Source organism: Rhipicephalus sanguineus, unplaced genomic scaffold, assembly GCF_013339695.2.
Source record: "Rhipicephalus sanguineus isolate Rsan-2018 unplaced genomic scaffold, BIME_Rsan_1.4 Seq857, whole genome shotgun sequence".
NCBI lineage: Eukaryota > Metazoa > Arthropoda > Arachnida > Ixodida > Ixodidae > Rhipicephalus > Rhipicephalus sanguineus.
The window spans coordinates 12,859-31,813 of record NW_023616144.1 but is presented as its reverse complement, the minus strand read 5'-3'; the positions used below and the strand labels follow the sequence as shown (position 1 = coordinate 31,813).

The 18,955-nt window shown below is 48.2% G+C and overlaps 1 protein-coding gene across 1 annotated transcript in view; it reads right to left on the bottom strand.

Moving 5' to 3' along the window:
- Nucleotides 1–18,955, bottom strand: part of LOC119378522 (RING finger protein unkempt-like) — a 46,813-nt gene that overhangs the window by 17,712 nt on the left and 10,146 nt on the right. Inside the window, 4 exon segments of the mRNA XM_037647628.2 lie at nucleotides 2,403–2,570; nucleotides 3,948–4,040; nucleotides 10,548–10,854; nucleotides 17,314–17,449. Coding sequence (XP_037503556.1) covers nucleotides 2,403–2,570; nucleotides 3,948–4,040; nucleotides 10,548–10,854; nucleotides 17,314–17,449 — 704 coding nt within the window.

The following is an 18,955-nucleotide window of genomic DNA, read 5'->3' as shown; positions in this document are numbered from 1 at the left end:
GTAATGGGTACAAGTGCGAGAGAAGGCAATTTTTTAGCTATAGTTCCCACCTTTTTAGAAATCTTTTAGATTTTGACCATTATTGATTGTTTTGTGTTTGCCTTCGGGATAACAGTTTAAAAGGGCTCTGCAAGTGTGTTGAGTAAAAGAACGGAACGTAATTATAATGTAATTACCAATATTACGCATAACACGGCCATCACGGCAATAGTTATAACTACCAATCCCCATAGAAAATGGCTTCGCAGCATTATGGCTCTCTACCAGGGGCGTAGCCAAGGGGGAGGGGTTGGGGGGGTTCAGCCCTCCCCCCCCCCCAACATTTTTAAGTTCTGCATATGTAAATATACAAGCACACATAGAAACGCACGCACGAACATGGTTGACCACCCCTCCCCCCCCCCCCCCCCGAAAAAAAATTCTGGCTACCCCCTCTGTGTGCGTATGCTGTGCGATGAGCTATGATCCATGCGCTATCATTATTATTAGGTATATTATAGCCTAAAACCACCAAAAGTCGTGTCGTTTCAGAAGGTTGCATTTCAATTGAAGTATTATAACATTAAAAGTTATTCACCGTTTCAATGATTCTAGTTCATTGCACAGGAGCAGGTAAATGTCTGAGCAAGAAGCAAGGAAACTTTCATGGGAAAATATTGATCTATTTAATAGCTTAGCTATGAGCTTTTTCGCAATAAAACATACTGAAAATCAAGTTTCGAGAAAAACAAGAATTAAAATTTCCAAACATGTCATTTTCAATTTGAGTGTAGTCACAAAAAAAAGGACCATAACTTTCGAACAGAACCAAATAGAAGCGTAATTTTTTGTGAACCACAATTCTGCATGTTCGTACATTTTTAGAACATCAAAAGTAAGAATTCACTTTTTTTTTAAGAAAAAAAAAAGACATACCTTAACAATGTGAATAAGCACTAAAAATGACTTGAATAAGTTGCAGTGATACATAATGACAATTGATAAAACTGCAGGACGCAAGCGCCGAAAAAAAAAAAAAAAAGCCTCGGTGCTCAAGCGTGACGCGCAGTGCTACTGGGCATGCAGCCTGCCACCGTGATAACGCATACGAACCCTGTTTGTCAAATGAGGAGAGGAAGTCTACGCTTTATTAGCGCAATCGCTGAGGTAAAAAGACGATTAACGCTGCAAAGTGTAGCACGCAAAAAATAGCGCGAGCCATATTCACCGGACGCTAGCAAGGCTACGCTGTACGTCGTCTGCTCAACACCACGCGCCCCTGCGTACAGCGCCCCTTGCGGCATCGGTGCAACTTGGGGACCGGTTTCCGCGGCCGCTTTTCACACCTCCCCATTCTAGCCACCCTAACGAAATGTAGTGAAAGTTATCGTATACTAGAAAGCGAGCTCGAGATTATCTGCCATGTTATCTGCTCACAACGGTCACGGTCACTACAAAACCACCCAAAAGAAGAGAGAGAGAAAAAAAAAAAGCGACAACGGAAGTGCGCAGTGCAATGCGACAAAACGAATGCGCTCCGGCTGGCTCCGGCCAACGTTGGCTCTGGCTAGCTATGGCCGACCGCGTGTCGAAAAATTGAAGAGGCCCTGTGGTGGCAGCGCGGATACGAACTCGGTTCCTCGGTTTCCCGACTTTTTTCGCCCGGCCGCAGTGTGTTTGCGTGCCAGCCCGCGTCATCGTAGGTCTTTTTTTTTCTCGGACAGTCCAGCAAAGCGTCGTACGAGGCGGGGCCGGCGTAAAATTGCGTCGTACAATTGAGGTTTTTAATACATTATTTCTATGGGGGTTTTGCCGGGACCAAGCCAATTCGTCGTAAAACGCGGGTCGTCGCAGGACCGGGGGACGTATAATCGAAGTTCCACTGTATTGTCTACCCTCATTCCTCGCGAGAGCAACTGACACAAAACAACAACCGCTCTCTGTTGTCGGGAAGAACTATTAAAGATAAACCCTACACATGGGGAACAGTGGTAGTTACACACTCCCCAGGCTTTCCATCACCACGTCATGCCCAAAGAAAAAGTAGCCTGGCAACAATCTTTTGATTGGAAAATAACTTAACAGGGCAGCCAACTTTACGACTTTTACAAATGATCCACAGATAAGGACACCCTCTTCGTACCTAAAATGTAAGCAATACATCCTGTGATATTTAGATACACTTTCTCTTAATTTACATAAAATTACAGGCATCTGCAGGCTTTATGTAGGTTTTGTACGTACATTTTACGGACATTTTTTACAGTGATATAGTCAACAACAGATCACTTAATGTGTCCTGCTATTCCTTAATGAATTAGCAAGTATGATCTGCTAATCCTGACAGATTAACAAGTGTGTCCTGCTAATCTATAATGAATCAGGCAATGGAAAATGTCCAGATCAGCAAAGGAAGGACTCACCTCGCGGTCTTCTCGTTCAGAGCCCGGTGCCTTCTGGTGCAGCGGTAACGATTCGGATGAGTGGTTAGTGGAAGAACTATACGAGCGGGGCCGACCAATTGGGTTGGGCAATGGATTGCTACAATCATTGGCTTGCGCGGCGTACCAAGCTTTTTCCCCTAAAGATGCCTGAAAGAAAAAAAAAAAGAAAGACCACGGCTAAGCACCCGAACCTGTCTATTATTAGCACAGCATTTCGTCCAGCATTTCTTTTTTCTTTTTCTTTGAAGAAAGCTTCTTTTATTCATCATTTATGTGATCAGAGCATATATAGACTTAAAATCAACATGAAGTCAACGAAACATTCCCTTGATAAAATGCCTTCATTAAGCATCTGCAGACCAGGGTGAAGCTACAGTAAAACAAAGCTGCCTCTTAACAGGAGAGTATTGAGCCGTTTTTGTAGGTGCTTCAACCAAGTCAATTTAATATACTAACTTATTATTAGTACATTAACCATACTACTATTGTGTTAACATATTTATTCTCATCTAGGCCAGCCTCAATACTAGTATAATCCCTGAAATTTTGAGGGTCTAAAATAAATATATTCCTGAAATGTAACCCGACCAAACCAACTAAAAAAGTCCAACCGTAATAAGAGCATGCAACGTCATGTGATCCCCCACACTTTCAGAATACTTTCAAAACGCATTATCAGATTGGCCGGAATTTCATCCCACGCCACCACAACCCAGTTGCCTTCTTGACTAATTAAATAATGTGGATGCATCAAAAGTAGAAAGCTGTCTAAACGTGCCTTGAATGTTTTCAATCTCGTTCTTTATTATCGCCATTGTTGTGAACACTGCTGTGTCGCTTCGCATGCTGATAAAATCAGCAAAGATTTTCACCATCCCACGGCATAAACGTACCAGCGGTTGGCGGTTCATGGCAGTCGCGGCACACCTGCAGTTTCAAATCTAAGTGGACCCCCAGCTTTTCTTTAAACGACTTTCTTTAGAGCATGAAACAGTAATTAAAAAAATTAAAGTTCATTGCAGCAATACCGGCAAACAATGCATTTTTTTTATTGTTATTCGCAAGGCTGCGGTTAAGGCATAACATAGTTTACTACACAGGACAAATGGCATGTCAAACATAAACAAACAAGTTTGCTCTGTGTATAAAAGTACAGCAAGGATCGGTGAAACGGCCCGTAGATCATCAAAACGTCAATTAATAAAAGGTCTTAAGAATGTAACTCTTAAAAGTCAAAAGCGTGCCAAAATAGGTAAGACGAAACGTCACCATTTTCATTACGTTACCAATTACGTAAGCAAGGCTTAGCTTCCCTACCAAGTACTGCTCCACGTTACTCCCATTTAGGAAATTGACTTGGAGACGCACTCTCACGAGGTTTGCCACCGAGAACGCATGCTACAAGGAAGGAGCAAAAAAACAAAAAAAGAAGTCGATTACTTTTACAGGTTAGGTTCTCAGCTCGGCAGGCATGTGTGGGTTAATGGCAAAAGACGGCCGCAAGACAAGTGGGAGTTTGCTTACCGCGTGTTGCTGCTGCTGCTCAGCCATGTGATCATGAGAGCTGACATGTGAGAAAGGGTTGTCATTCTTGCAGGCTGGGGAACCGGAGCTTCCCTGCAAAACAGCCAAGCGCAAAAGGACTTCGCAAGGACTGCATTTTGGACTTGTTCATACGTACTGCAGTACAATGAACTTTCGATAATTCAAACTCGGATACTTCATACTCTCAGTTAGTCTTTAAAAAATTCGAATTTTTTGTCGCCCTGCTGCGATTTCAACATACTTAATTGAAACTGTGCCATTAAGTTCGTTCTGTTAATGAATACTATCCGGTCAATTTTACCGGAAATATTAGCCACCTTTGAACTTTTTTATTTTTAATTTTTTTTAGTTTGTTCTGTTAATGAATACTATCCGGTCAATTTTACCGGAAATATTAGCCACCTTTGAACTTTTTTTAATTTTATTTCGTATCCATACAAGGTAAGGAGGACAAGGGCACGGGCAAAAGCCACAAATCAGCTTGACTAGGCCCGAGTCCATTATTGGCAATGCGCAGCACAACATGCATATAGCTAACACTTTCTAGTTGACGTTCGTGCTCACATATCTTTTATACAGTCGATTTCGGTTATATCGAACTCGGATATATCGAATTATTGGCTATATCGAACAGTTGAGAAATCCCCTTGAATTTCCCATGCAAAAGTATGGGGTTGGTGTGCACGTATATCGAACTCCCGCACAGCGAAACATCCGCTATATCGAACGCTGCCCCGCGCCGAAGCCCAGAAAGTGCATTTTTCCTAACAACTATTGATCATTTTTCGGCCGCGTTCTTATAAATTCCAATCCCTCGTCGCGCGCAGGTGAAGAAATTGCGTTGCTCTAGTTCGTTGCACAGCGCTTGTCAGTTCACCGGTATATTTGACGCGCGGTCCGCAGGTTTTAACGCATTGGCTAGTGTTTTTCAAAGAGGCTGGTTGGCGACAGCACCAAAATGAGAATTCGAAGTGATTTGGCAGCCTTGTTGTAATGTTTGCATTCTCTTCCTTGTCTGTTCGCGCACGATGGCCCGCAATGCATGGCCTTCGAGATCCGCAACACAGTGACGTATTTTTTAGTTTTCGGTTTTAAAACGCAGTATTTTCGGTTTTAAAACGCAGATCTCAGAGGCTACGCTTTCTTTTCGCATTTCTCGCCAAAGTAGTGGCTGCCTTCTGCAAAGCCACAAGTGCCATCGGTATCGCCAACATGTCAACGGTGGAGGAATGTTTCTTCGTGCAGCGTTGTCTCTTGCGGAATGTGTACCGTATTTACTCGAATGTAACGCAATTTTTTTCAAGATCTTTCTGAAGTGATTTGGGGGTCCGTGTTATAATCGAAGCACCTCAAATCGTGCCTTGGCGGTGCCGCCTCACTGGTTCCTTAAAATGGCTACGACAAACCTAGCGATCTTTCAACCTTGTGCTGGCAACATATGCACGCTGGCAACATCAAATCCAATCCAATCCAATCTTATTGTTCGCGACGTGTTTTGTGGGCGGTTCATTTCCTTTGTGCTTCCGCGACTTCGGCTCAAGCAAATGGCAGCGCGACGAGTTCAGTACGATGCCCGCTTTAAGAGAAGTGCAATACTGATGGCTGAGGAAATCGGAACTCAGCCGCGGCTCGCCGGCTAGATGTGGCAGAATCTACTATCCGTGGGTGGAGGCTCCAGTGTGAAGCGCTCTTCAAGAGTGAGCCCGGCCGAAAAGGCTTCCGTGCCATCGTTGTGGCCGTCACACAGAACTCGAAAAAAAAGTGGCAGAGTTTGTGATTGAGGAACGAAATCGCCTATTGCAGGTCAACGTTGAGCTGATTCAGTGGGAAGCCCGAGACGTAGCTCGAGAGATGGGGATCCCGCGAGAGAACTTTAAGGCTTCACGTGGCACAAAAGTTCATGCGAAGAGATGGATTTTCCCTCCGGCGAACAACGTCGATAAGGCAGAAGCTACCAGCAGATTGCGAAGCGAAGCTAATGGAGTTTCAGCGCTATGTGCTCGACCTGCACCGCACGTCACAAATGCCGTTGGGGCATTTTGGCAACGCGCACCAGACTCCCGTTTTCTTGGACATGCCTATGTCAAGCACTGTCAGCGAAACAGGTGCCCCCCAAGTTCGCATAAGGACAACAGGCAACGAGAAGACGCGGCTAACTGTGATGCTAGCCTGTATATCGAACTATATGGATGGCACGGAGGATGACCTCATCTGGGAAGAAGAAAGTGACAAAGAGGGCTCGACCACCGGCGATGATGGCGATGAAAGCGACAAATGAACAAAACTCACTTTATATTTAGAAACTGGGATGTCTTGCCACTACCATGTGCAGCAAATAAAGGTACTTTTTTCCCCCCGCTTTACTCGCGTTACATTCATGTTCTATTTTTTTTTTTTTCGGCACTAAAAAGTCACCCCTCGCGTTACAATCGTGGTCGTGTTACATTCGAGTAAATACGGTACTTCACGCTTCGTTCTTCATAAATCGTCATTCGGGAGTCGAACTAAACATTGTCCCGCTTGTAGCAATAAAAATGATGACCGGTGCTTGGAACGACGTCAAGTAAAGCACCGTCGTGCACTGTTTCCTTACGGGCCTTGGTGCCAGGTGACGACTTTGGGCGCGTCATGACCGCCGACTACGGCGTACGGTGAGTCAGTGAATTTTGCGACTTATTAGTGTTTCCGGGGTCATATCGGACGGGAGCACAGCGAGTGCCTTCATCGGTGCAGATAACGACGTAGCTGTTTCTGACTGCATCGTTGCCGAGATCAGGGCTGACGTTGTCGGTGCTGCGGAAATGGACCCGTGCGGTTTGAAGATGCCAGCCGCCGCTGCCACCGCAAAACCCTTTACCGCGCTACAGACCTTGCATCAGCGTTCAGCGTCGATCACCGCTGTTGTGGTGGAAGGGCTGAATTTAGTTACAGTCGACGACCGATTTTTCGGACCCTCAAGGGACCGCGAAAATGTCCGAAAATCGGGCAGTCCGAAAAAGCAAATGTGCCCCCAAAATGCTCACTTTATTGCTACTATTGAGCCGGAGGGCGGAAAAAGTGATTGATCTTCTTCTGGACCATGTTTCGCTTCCGTGCGAGCACGTCCGCCCGCATTTCGGCTAGAGTTGTCGTGTCGCTGTAAGCTGACGAAAGAGTTGCGAGCGCTTGCATCAGCTCAGCTTGCGTCGGCTGTGTTGTTGCAGGTAAGCGTCGTCGCGCTCTCGGACTCCGCAAGCAATTGGCGAATGATTTCCTCAATCGTGAGGCCAGCGCAAAGTTCCAACTGCTGTCCACACAACGCAAACTGGAAAACGAGAATGATGGAATCCGACGCCCGCAGTGCGAAGGTCGCGATAAGCTGCTCGCTTTCCGACACCTGGTCGACGACACTGTCCTCGTCCAAGGCGGCCGACTCGCAATTCAACACAAATCCCGCATGGCGGAAAACAGTTGCGCAGCGTTGTCGATGTCATCGACTTCCACGCATCGGCGAGCATGCTAAGTGCCCCAAGCAAATCAAACGAGTACGCTTTTCCGCTGTCGAGGCACACCACCGCACGCGAGAAAGCAAGCGTGACCGATAGTTCACTTTGAGAGTGCGTAGACCCCCTGGTCCATCGGTTGTAGGACACTTGTGTGTTCGGTGGCAAGAACTCGACGCGCACAGCCTCAAGTTGTTTATGTGCCCGTGCGCAGCGCAGTTGTCGACAAAAACACAATCTGCGGCCTTCTAGATCAAATTTGCGATCTAGTCATCTCACATAACTTCAAAAATCTCTGCGTTACCCAGGCCTTTTTGTTGGCCTCGTACGAAACAGGCAGGGACTTTACACCTTTAAAGCACCTCGGAGCTTTCGACTTGCCGATGACGAGCATCGGCAGTTTTCTGTGCCCGACATATTGCTACCGATCAGTACAGTAACTCGCTCCTTACTGTGTTTGCCACCATGACAAGGGTCGCCAGCAAAGGCAAGAGTCTTTTTGGCATCAGCTTGAAAAAAGTCCGGTCTCGTCACAGTTGAAAGTATCGTCTGGCGAGTACTGCTGTAAAAGGGACTGCAGCTTTTCAGAGCGGTAGTTTGCAACGACGCTGAGGTCAACAGCTGCACTTTCACCGCACAGCTTTTTCAACTTGTGGTAGCCTCGATGCTCACCGGAGCGAAGACTACCGCGGGTTCAGGCTTAGCGAGCCACAGGGCCGCGTCTACGTCGCCTGCTTACGTTTAGCGCACCGCTCCGCACGCGCTCAGCTAGCAAGGCGTTGAGCGCCGCGCAGCATAAACACAGTGTTCGAGCTAAATACACACACAAACACTTTATTTGCCTTCTGCGGCACCCCAACACCCACACAGTACACGTCCGCTCCCGGGCACGGGGAAGCAAAGGGCTTCCCACGCGGACGATACACCAACTGGGGTTCCGCGAAGCACGTCGCAGCTCGCAATGGCGAACGTTGACACGCCGCTCGGGAAAAAGGTCCCTCGCGGCTATGCTGCGCACTCTCGCGATGACCACTGGGCTGGTCGCGAGGGTTAGGGCAATCTCCGTACGTGTGGGCCTCCGGCAAGTGCGACTCGGCGTGGTACGACCGCGCGCGAGCACTAGGCACCGCTTTGGCTTCACGTACGAAACGGAGCTAACACTGAGGTAAACACGCCTGCAAGGATGCCGAGGCACCCAGGCAGGCTACAGTCCAGCGATTCCCAAAGGGGACGTTGGACCAGAAGGAAAATACGTGCTTACCCAGCGGCATCCGAGGAGAGAGAGAGAGTTCGTCCCGCCGGCATGCCGCGCGTCAGTCGCCGAATTTCGCGGCTCTCAGACCGCGCGCAGCGCCACCACGAGTGTCGGCGCGTAGCGCAAGATGGCGCCACTTGCCCTCGCAGGGAGAACGGGAGAGGGAAGGATTCCAAATGCCGCGCAGTGGCTTCGGGCGCGCCTCGGATCCCCACAAACTGAGGTCAGAGTGCTTCTTGAAATTCCTTAGCCAGCCGTCACTGACCTAAATCCCTCAATGTTCATTTGAAGCGCCATAATCTCAGCTTTCTGTTTGAGGAGGCCCCGGAGACGGGCACCTTGCTGGCCACTGTCGACTTCAGCCATACGAGTAGGGCCTCCTCGAGCTTAGGGTAGGTACCTTGGCTGACATTTTTTTGACGAGATCCAGTGGACTTTTCCGCCCCTCCAAAATCTTCTGCTTGTTCTTGATGTAGTCCGAAAGAGTCTGTTTGGAAATATGGAACTCTTTCGCAACGTTGCGCGCGATCGGCCACTTTCAACAAGCTTGACGATGCAGCTTTTTTTCGCCATCGACATGGTGACATACTTGCCGCGCTTCATCGGAGCTCTCGAGGCCGACGACACATCGACGATCCTTATCCATTATGAATCACGCAGTTAGCTAGGCAACACACGCAGAGGCGGAACATGGCACACGCACAGGCGAAAAGTCAGTCGATGCGTTCCTGTCAATCCAACGGTCACAGCAGAGAAGAAAGAAACATTTTCGGCAGCGACGCTGATGCGGAAATAGCCTCGATCCAGCAGTTCGAGGTAGCCACCCTAGCGGAGCTAGCGGCCGCGCGCACGGCCAGCACCGGTTCGAGGCTACTGGAGAAAAAAAAATAAACAAACAAGATGGCGACGGCGCGAAAAAAATGCTGGCAGTCGGCTCGACTGACGCTTGGAAAGTCCGAAATATCGAACAGCCCGTCCTTAAGTGTCCGAAATTCGAGCTGCGAAATACATTGAACTTATAGGGTATGTCTGGTGCCGGGTAAATGTCCGAATTATCAAGCATGTCCGAAAAATTGGGCGTCCGAAAAATCGGTCGTCGACTGTATTTGGAAAGCGTCAATGATATTGACGATGACTTCATGATTTCACGATGCGCAAGAAGCAAGACAAGTTGACGGACTTTTTTCATGCGAAATAAAGTGCGCTATCTTGCAAAAGAAGTTCTCGCCTTGTTCTTTAGCATATGTGAGCGAATCGTCATGTTCGCGCTTTTTGCGATTTCAGAAAACTGTGTCGAGGCCTGCAGTGCTTTAATTAAAGCCTTAAATACGCATATTTCGTATTATCGATATATCGAACTATTTCGCGGTCCCCTTCGAGTTCGACATATCCGGGATCATCTGTAGCAGCCAAAAATAAAGCCAATCACCTGCCTGCACTTATCAAAGTACTTAAAACCACGAGCAGGAAAAAAAAGGAAACAAAGATAGAACACTGAGATGGCAGCAATGCACGCAATGATCGGCCATCCCTGCATTTCTCGAAATGCTACACTGAGTCATACTGAGTCTAATAATTCACACTGCTCGTAATTCAACCACAATTCCAGGTCCACTCGAGCTTGAATTATCGATAGTCTGCTGTAGGAATAGAGAGTTTTTAGACTAACAGGTATTTTAGCATAAGCAATAGGATTTTGTGTTATACCGGATTAGCAAACGACGTTCGCAACATCTTGTTGAGTTTCATCTAACCACAATTACAAACCTGTTGTTCTGTGTAAAATAAGCATTCTTGACTTGGAGTCAACCACAATAGAATGGGACCCCGAGCAGCCCTCACCTGGTGATTCGCCGAAGATGAGGAGGAGGGCAGGGCGCTGGACAAGATGGCCGCCAGGTTGGTGGAGTAGTCCGGCCCGAGGTCCCGCACGGCCGAGATCTCCTTCTCGACGTGCGCGAACGCGCAGAACGGTCCCCGGGGGCAGTAGTTGGCCTGCTGCATGTCATTGCACTTGGTGGACTTGTAGATCTCCGGGTGGAACTGCTGCTCGGTGCGCGTGTGGCAGTAGGAGCAGCTGTCGCCGTTCTCACAGTTGGCCGGGTCCCCCCACTCGTCCCCCTGCTTCACATTGGGGCACGGCGTTGACCTACGAGAGAAAAGAGAGTCTCGATAAAAGGCCACGATGGTTACAGAGGCGCTACCACTCCTTTCAACATCATACACAGCGTTTAGTTTATCACTTTCGTTAGCTCGAATTTCATTTGATTCGCTACTTGACAGGCACCCACGTGAGATTCGAATTACAATGATACTGAACAAAAGTAGGAAAAAATGACGAAAACATCAAAATTCTATTCAGAAGACGTGACTGTTCTCATAAACAGTTTATTTCACATATTTTTGAACAGTTGGATGTATTCTTGGAGGATTGTCAGCGTGCGGCGGCAGCACGTTTTCCTGTCCTATTACATCCCTTTCTCCATGTCTCCTTTGCATCCTAATCTCCCCCTTCCACAACGGCACTAAGACGTCCCCCACTCTTCCAGGGCTTTACCCTCATGGTGCATTCAGACGACGGACCGAATCCGGATTTGTCGTGGACGTGGACGGCTAATCCGCGGATAATCCGCCTGCAGGCGCATCCACACGACGGACGGTGTCCTAGGAGAGAACAGCTGAATTACTCTCGACCGCAGACTCTGCGCTCACCTGCGCCCGCTGGAAGCAGACCGGTTTGAGAGTATTCAACAACATGGAAGCCGACAGAACGCAAAGCTCGCCGAGCTATAGCAGAGCTTTGTCGAGTATTGCCGAGGACTGTAATTTGTTCCGGTGAAATCGGTGTTGTTGGCGGAATGGCTGAATGAAAAGAAGAATCTTCTTTACAGAGAGCCTGCTGGAGACTGACCTCACTGCTCTCACGCGTGGGGCCCCGTACACGAAGGGAGGGTACTGTTATATCGTGCATAATGATTAGGACAGCATTAGCGAAGACATCACTGTTTATTCTATCTTCTTCCTTCTCCCTGAGGCGGCCGCCAAGCGCGTGCCATCTCACAGCGCCGTCGTCGGTAGCGACGCCTTATATAACATATCCCCTTTTGCAAAAAAAAAAAAAAAGACACAGTTCTCCTTTACTGTCTAACATAGTCCTTCAACTTCTTCGGAGTCTTCTTCTTACGTGCGCTTCTTCTTACGCACGCATCACATCCTGACAGGTTAGGGGAAACTTGCGTGCTCTCTGCCGCATATGCTCCAGGGTCTGCATTTTCACGGCTATCCACTCCTGATGTGTCAGGTTGTGATGCACTAGATGACTGATTAGATGTCGGTGACCAGTTCATGACAGCAGAGGTGCCGGATTTCATTTGTTGACAGCTCCATGGTGAACAGCGGCTAACTTCGATGCGTTCCACACTCGCCCATCTTCCAACAGATACGAGGCTGGTCCACGTTTTTCAATTATCTTCTTGGGCGCGGAGAATTGTGGAGACAGCTTGCCATGAACTGTGGATAACTTAACCCGTACGTAATCACCAACGACGAAGCTGGGTACCTTGGCTCCACGTTTTTCATCGGTGTAGCTCTTCGACATCCTTTGCTTGTTTCTTACGCGCTCTCGCAACTGCTCAATCGCCCTTGACGGGTCCGCGCTGAAGCATTTGTCAGGCAATCCCACGATGTCGAGTCTTGTGCGAGGTTGGCGTCCATGAAGAAGAACAGCGGGTGCCACACCAGTAGTCGCGTGAGGCGTACAGCGATATACTTGCAGGTAATCAAGCATGGCTGTTCTTATATCACGGCGTTCAAACAGGGCTAGTTGAATATATGACTTCAGCACCCTATTAAACCTTTCCACCAAGCCGTTAGCTTGCGGGTAATACACAGAAGAGTTGTAATGCGTTATTCCGCGTTCTGTGAGAAATTCTTCAAAGCTTGCTGAAGAAAACTGTGGTCCATGATCGGATACGAGACCACGTGGGTATCCTTCTCGTGCAAAAAGTTCAAGTAAAAACTTCTTTACTGTAGAAGTGGTCGCATCTCGTACGAAAGCCACTTCGGGCCACTTGCTGTGATAGTCAATAACAGTAATGGCAAATCGGCAGTCGGCTGAAGCTTGCGTGAAAGGTCCCACGATGTCGATAGCAATCTTTTCCCAGGCTCTGTCGGAAGAGGAACGGGTTGCATCGGCGCTGCAGAGGTACGTGCAGACTTGTCACAAGACTGGCAAATCACACACGTGCGCACAAGTTCTTCAATGTGGCTATCCATGCATGGCCACCAATAGGACTCTCTCAGGCGCGCTTTGGTACGACTAATGCCTGGGTGTGACTCGTGGGCCAGATCCATAAGACGCCGTGTCACAGTCGCAGGCACGACAATCCTGTCACCCCGGCACAGTATATCACTGACGACAGAGAGTTCAGCTCTCACGTAAAAGTAAGGCAGCAACTCTTTTGACAATGCTTTCTTGTCAGGCCAAGAAGTAGTCGTGAAGTGCTTAACTTCACAAATAACCTGATCATTGGCACTTGCTTCTTGAAGTTCTTGCATGGTAACTACTGGAGACAAAAGACATATAAATTCTTCTTCGGATGTATCGCGGATTGAACTCTGTACGGGTAACCTGGAGAGCGCGTCGGCCACGACGTTTTCGCTGCCCTTCCTGTATCAACGGTATAGTTGTAGCAGAGCAACCGTGAGGACCAGCGCGCAATCCTTAATGGTCGGTGACCAGTGCCTTTCGTCGAAAGGAGCGAACCAAAGCCGCGTGATCTGTTCGTAGATGAAGGTCGTCCCCACAAGTAAACGTGCCAGTGTTCGCAAGCCCAGACGCAGGCAAGGGCCTCACGTTCGACGACTGAGTATTTCCGTTCATGCGGTTGAAGTGTGCGTGAGGCAAATGCGACAGTTGCAGCGAGGTTCCGTTATCCTGCTGAAGTACAGCACCTGTCATATCCGGAGGCATCAGTTGTAACGTACACAGGTAAGTGAGGATCAAAAACATGAAGAACTTCGCAAGATGTAAGCAGAGATTTCAGCCGCTCCAAACTGCTGTTTGCTGCCGCGCTCCAAACGAAAGGCGCATTTCCCGAAGCAAGGCACGCATTGGCTCGACAACATCAGAAAAATGAGGGATGAATTGGAGGTAGAAGCCTGCAAGTCCAGCAGCGAGCGAAGTTCGTTTATGGTTGTAGGTGATGGTGCTTGGTTATCGCCTCAATGGATGACATCAACGGAAATAATCCTCTGGCGGTGACAACGTGGCCTAGGAAAGTCAACTCTGCTACGTCAAAAACACATTTGTGGTTGAGCCTGAGGCCAGCATCAGAAAGACGTTTCAAAACAGCGCGCAAATTGCCCAAATGATCCTCTCGGGAGTGCCCATACACGATGATGTCATCAATGTGAATAGGACACATTTGCCCTTTCAGGATCATATGCATCATTTCTGAAACGCTGAGGGCGCCGATGCCAGTCCGAAGCAAACCCTCTTGAAGCGAAATAGTCCGTCATGCGTTATGAACGTGGTAAGGTCACGGCTCTCTGGACTGAGCGGTAACTGGTGGTATGCAGAAGCTAAATCTAGCTTCGAGAAGCGCTGCCCCAGCCAAGCTGTTCAGGAGTTCCTCAGTTTGCGGCAAAGGAAAACTGTCGACTACTACAGCTTTGTTTGGCTCCCGTAGGTCAACGCACATGCGAATCGAGCCATCTTTTTCTGGCTACGACAATAGGTGAGACCCACTCTGAAGAGTCGACGCGCTCAATGATGCCCTGAGCTTCTAATTTCTGAACTTCGGCCGAGACTTGCTCGCGAATGACGAGTGGTAGGCGTATCAACTTGCTGGCCACCGGTGGACAGACGCGCGAACTTTGACCTTGTGAGTAAAACCTTCACAGTTCCAAGCTCTTTTGCAAATGGTGCTCAAACTCGGACCGTAATTCCGGAGGTAGCACAGGAGTTTCTTGCGTCATTAGAAGACCTGAGAGGCGACCCGTGAATCTTCATATCCAGAGCCCGATGCCATCAAGTCCAAGAATGGTTGTTCCTCAGGCACAACGTAAAGTAGGACAGAAGTGCATCGGCCATGGAATGAGGCCGTAGCAATGAAACATCCTTGTATAGGAATTGCTGACTTAGAATAATCGAGGAGCTGGACGGACGTAGACGTCAGTGGATACGCTTTGGAAAAGTGGCGTTGGTAAAGTTCTTCGGCCAAGATCGAAACCGATGATCCTGTGTCGATCAAGAATGACACAGAAATTCCTTCAATTTCCAACGCTGCGTAAATTCCCTTTTTACGGCTCCAGATTTGACAGACACTTAGGTGGTCGTCTGGGTCAGCTGTGTCGTTATCTTCGGCGACATGCTGAACATGTTTCTCACACTTTCGTAGCGACTTGCACACCTTTTCAAAATGGCCCATTTTCTCACACTTTCGACACTTATGTGCCTTGGCCTTGCACTGCGAGCTATTTGCAAGGGGGCCGTAGAACCACAACGGTAGCATTCCTGCTCTTTCTGAGATCTGCGACACTGACTTTGCATGTCATAGCAAGTACACGTGCTACAATGCCTTTCTCTCTGATATGAAAATAGCATCTTTTACACGATGAACTTGTGATTCATCTTGTGCAAGTTCTCTTGCTTCTCTAGTCGCTTGATCGTGCTGTTTCGCAATGGTAAGAGCCCTAGAAAGCGTGAGAGACTCTTCCAGCAGAAGGCGTTCACGTAAATACCCACTTGTAGTTTTCTCAATGAGCTGGTCGCGTATCATGTCGTCCGCCAAGCACCGAAATTGCATGCTCCTACGAGACTTCTCAGCGCGGTGACGTAATCAGCCGCAGTCTCACCGGGCTTGCGTACGTCGACGGAAACGGTGACGCGCTGCAGTGACGTTCACCGTGCTCTTGAAGTGACCTTCCAGCGTCGCGATGGCGTGGTCGAAGTCAGGGCTTGGAGACGACGCCAATGTTCCTCCCGCAGCGCTTGCAGCCATAAGGCATGGGTCGTCCGTTGTCGCCAGTGTCTGGAAAATGCGCTGTCCTTCCAATCCCAAGCAGTGAGCAGGATCGCCTTCCGACGAATAGCAGGTAGATCGGAGGCGCGAAGCAATCATGTAGTTCTTGAATGCCTGAATCCATTGCTCCCATGGGATGTCGGGTGTCCAGGTGAAGGCAGGAACGGAGGTGGCGGTTGTAGCCCCGAAATACTCATCGTGGAGGAAGTCTCAGCTGAGTGTCAAGCCGGTAGCACATGGGTTGGTGAATCTTCGTCGCCAAAATATGTTATATCGTGCATAATGATTAGGACAGCATTAGCGAAGACATCACTGTTTATTCTATCTTCTTCCTTCTCCCTGAGGCGGCCGCCAAGCGCGTGCCATCTCACAGCGCCGTCGTCGGTAGCGACGCCTTATATAACAGGTACAGTGATGCGCCGATATCGGCAGCTTTTTTTTCTTCTGCGGATAACAGGTACCGACAGTGCACATTGCACTTCTGCACATTGTTTCCTTCTCTCGGTTCGCATCTTGACCAATCAGTGTTCAAACATGGGTCGTGTTCTGACGCAACCGCTTTCGGCAACAGCGCCACTTTGCCTGCCGAAGAATCCTGCGTGTGCAATGCGCGTGCAATTAAAGCGACAACTTAACCGCTGCTCTCCAACCTGCCAGTATCAGCGCGCATTAAAAGAGATATATATCTCAAAGGTGATCACCTTAGCATACGGCCCCAGAAATAAATTGATCTACGTGCCAGCAGAGCTGAAATCAACTGCGAGGACAGCCGTAGGGCTCGAGCGTAAGTAAAGTGTACTGGTTGCCAACCTGTTTGTCAGCTAAAGCTGCGGTGTTCCGGCGCCAGAATCCCGATGTGAAAAACAGGTTGGGGTCATCCGTCCGCGAGCCACGCGGACGAGGAGAATCGCTGATTTGAGGTCACGTGACGCGCCGTCCGTCCCGCCACATCCGGATTCGGTCCGTCGTCTGAATGCACCATAACCGGGAGCATTGTGTTCGCTGCCAGTGCCGTTTGTAGTGGTTCTAGGAACCGTAGTGGGAGCCAAGTGGGTTGACAGACGCGAGCGATGACCGGCATTGTTGGCACACCTGTTTCCGGTGAACTTAAACTTAACCTCTTCTAGTTCACGGCACGGCCGCTAGACGTCGCAGTTTGTGAAAAACGCATTAAATTTATGATTTTCCACTAGTTTCTGTCTGAAATGAAGGTTGTGTCTAGCAATTTCAGCCCCCAATCTTTAAGTTTGGCTGAAAATCTAGGCGGCAAAAATTTTGTTCAGTATCCCTTTAACGAGCTTTTACTGCACTCCGCAGAATGTGAGAATCTCGCAGGCACACTAGAACTCTCTACTGTTAGAATTTGCTTACAGTGGGGCCTGTGTTGTTGACCTATCAGTCAGCAGAAGCGTCCTGCCAAGCATCAGCCGAGTACAACAAATTAACGAATCAACAACGTGTCGAGCACTGAGCCATAATATCCCGTCTAACGACACTTAAATTTAAGCATCTGCAAATTTCAACGAGTCAAGCTGACACATTTCCTTTTCAGCAATGCACAGGAAGACATGAGGACAGCGTACCTGTATTTGTATTTCTTTGGGCTTCGCCGTTTGTCTCGGCTATTGTGGTACTGGGGGCAGGCATAACCCTGCCGGCAGAGTCGGGGTGGCCGCTTGCACGGCTCGGTTTTGTAGTTAGTTAAAACATATTTTGTATCTGCAAAAAGAAGAGAAGGCAAAGTCATCAGACACAGACAAATCTTGGCTTATCAATAATGAAAGCCCGAATGGCCAATTCAACGACAAAGTTTTCAATTTTTCAGCACATCTTTATAGAGCTTATTACATTTAAACGGACACTGAACAGAGAAACGATTTTTCTCCATATTAGTAAATTACTCTTGCACAACTTCAAATCACCACGCTAGCCACGAGAAGACGCTCGGTAAGCGAGAAAATGCGCAAAAAAAAGTAGCGGGTGGCAACACCACCTTGAAATTCCCGCACCAAATTTCATGACGACAGATTTTGAGGGCGTCTACCCGGTCCTTCATAAGTTACGGTCCCATATACTAGTTAGCGATTAAGAGACACAAATGTTAAGACAAAAGCTTCCGGAGTTATTAAACTTAAGTAGAAGTAAAGACATTGCACCAGAAAGATCCTCCACAAAAGAACTGCATACTTCTTCCTCAAATTTTTTAAATGTTAATAATTCTGATGCTGAAGTCATTAATTCTTGCAGCTCTAAGCACCATTGTGGTTTTATAAATGTGAATGTTTCTTTTAAGGAAATCCTGCTTTTCTTAGCGCAAGAAGTCGAACGTGCACAGTAATTGCAAGCTGCTTTATTTATAACGCATTATCTTGTAAAAAAAAAAAAAGTCACAGTTTCGCCGCAAGGGCGAAGCAATGAATGCGACAGCAAGAAAAGCGGCCCGTGATGAACGCGCTGCTACGCTGCAGAAACACATACCCCCCGGCAGCAACTACCGCGCGGGCAGACGGCGCAAGGGCAAGGTTCTCCCTGCGCAAATATTAGAAGAAGCGAGCGAGCTGGCCGACAACTTTTAAATGCTCCCGTTGCGCTCCTCGCGCCATCTCGCTGGTAATGAAGAAATGCTTATAAGCACCTGCTGTCTCAGAGTCCTGCCGGCGGTAAAGGGTGTGTATATAACGCTCGCCGTTAGCTACCTGAAGGACCTGCGCTTTGTGGCATAGTGGTTAGCGCCACACGTTGCGGACCGCGAGGTCGCTAGTTCGATTCGGCACACTGGAAGCGTTTTTCTGATTATTATTTTGGGGGGGACTTTTATATATATATACATACTTATGCATATACAGTCCATGACGGCAGTGGCAAAAACCAGCCGAGACTGTCCATATAATTGCTATCACAATAATAATCAATCTGCCAATTGATCTGAAGCCAGAAAGCTGGATCTTATGCAAATCCATGTGATAACCCACATTCCTCTGTTGGTTGAAATGTCACACATGTTGCCATCATCGTTAGAAAACAAGAGAACAAAACTGGGGCACACTGCATCACTTAAGACAAAGTCCGCGGCGTCTCAAGGCATTCCCACTGACCTCCTCTAAGCAGCATAACCGATCTCTGGGTCGGTCCCCTCTTTTGGGAGAAAAATTTTTTATCATCATCATCAAAGTTTCATATTGTGTATTTTCGTGCCAGTACCCCACCAGCTAGTCTGTCTTAAGG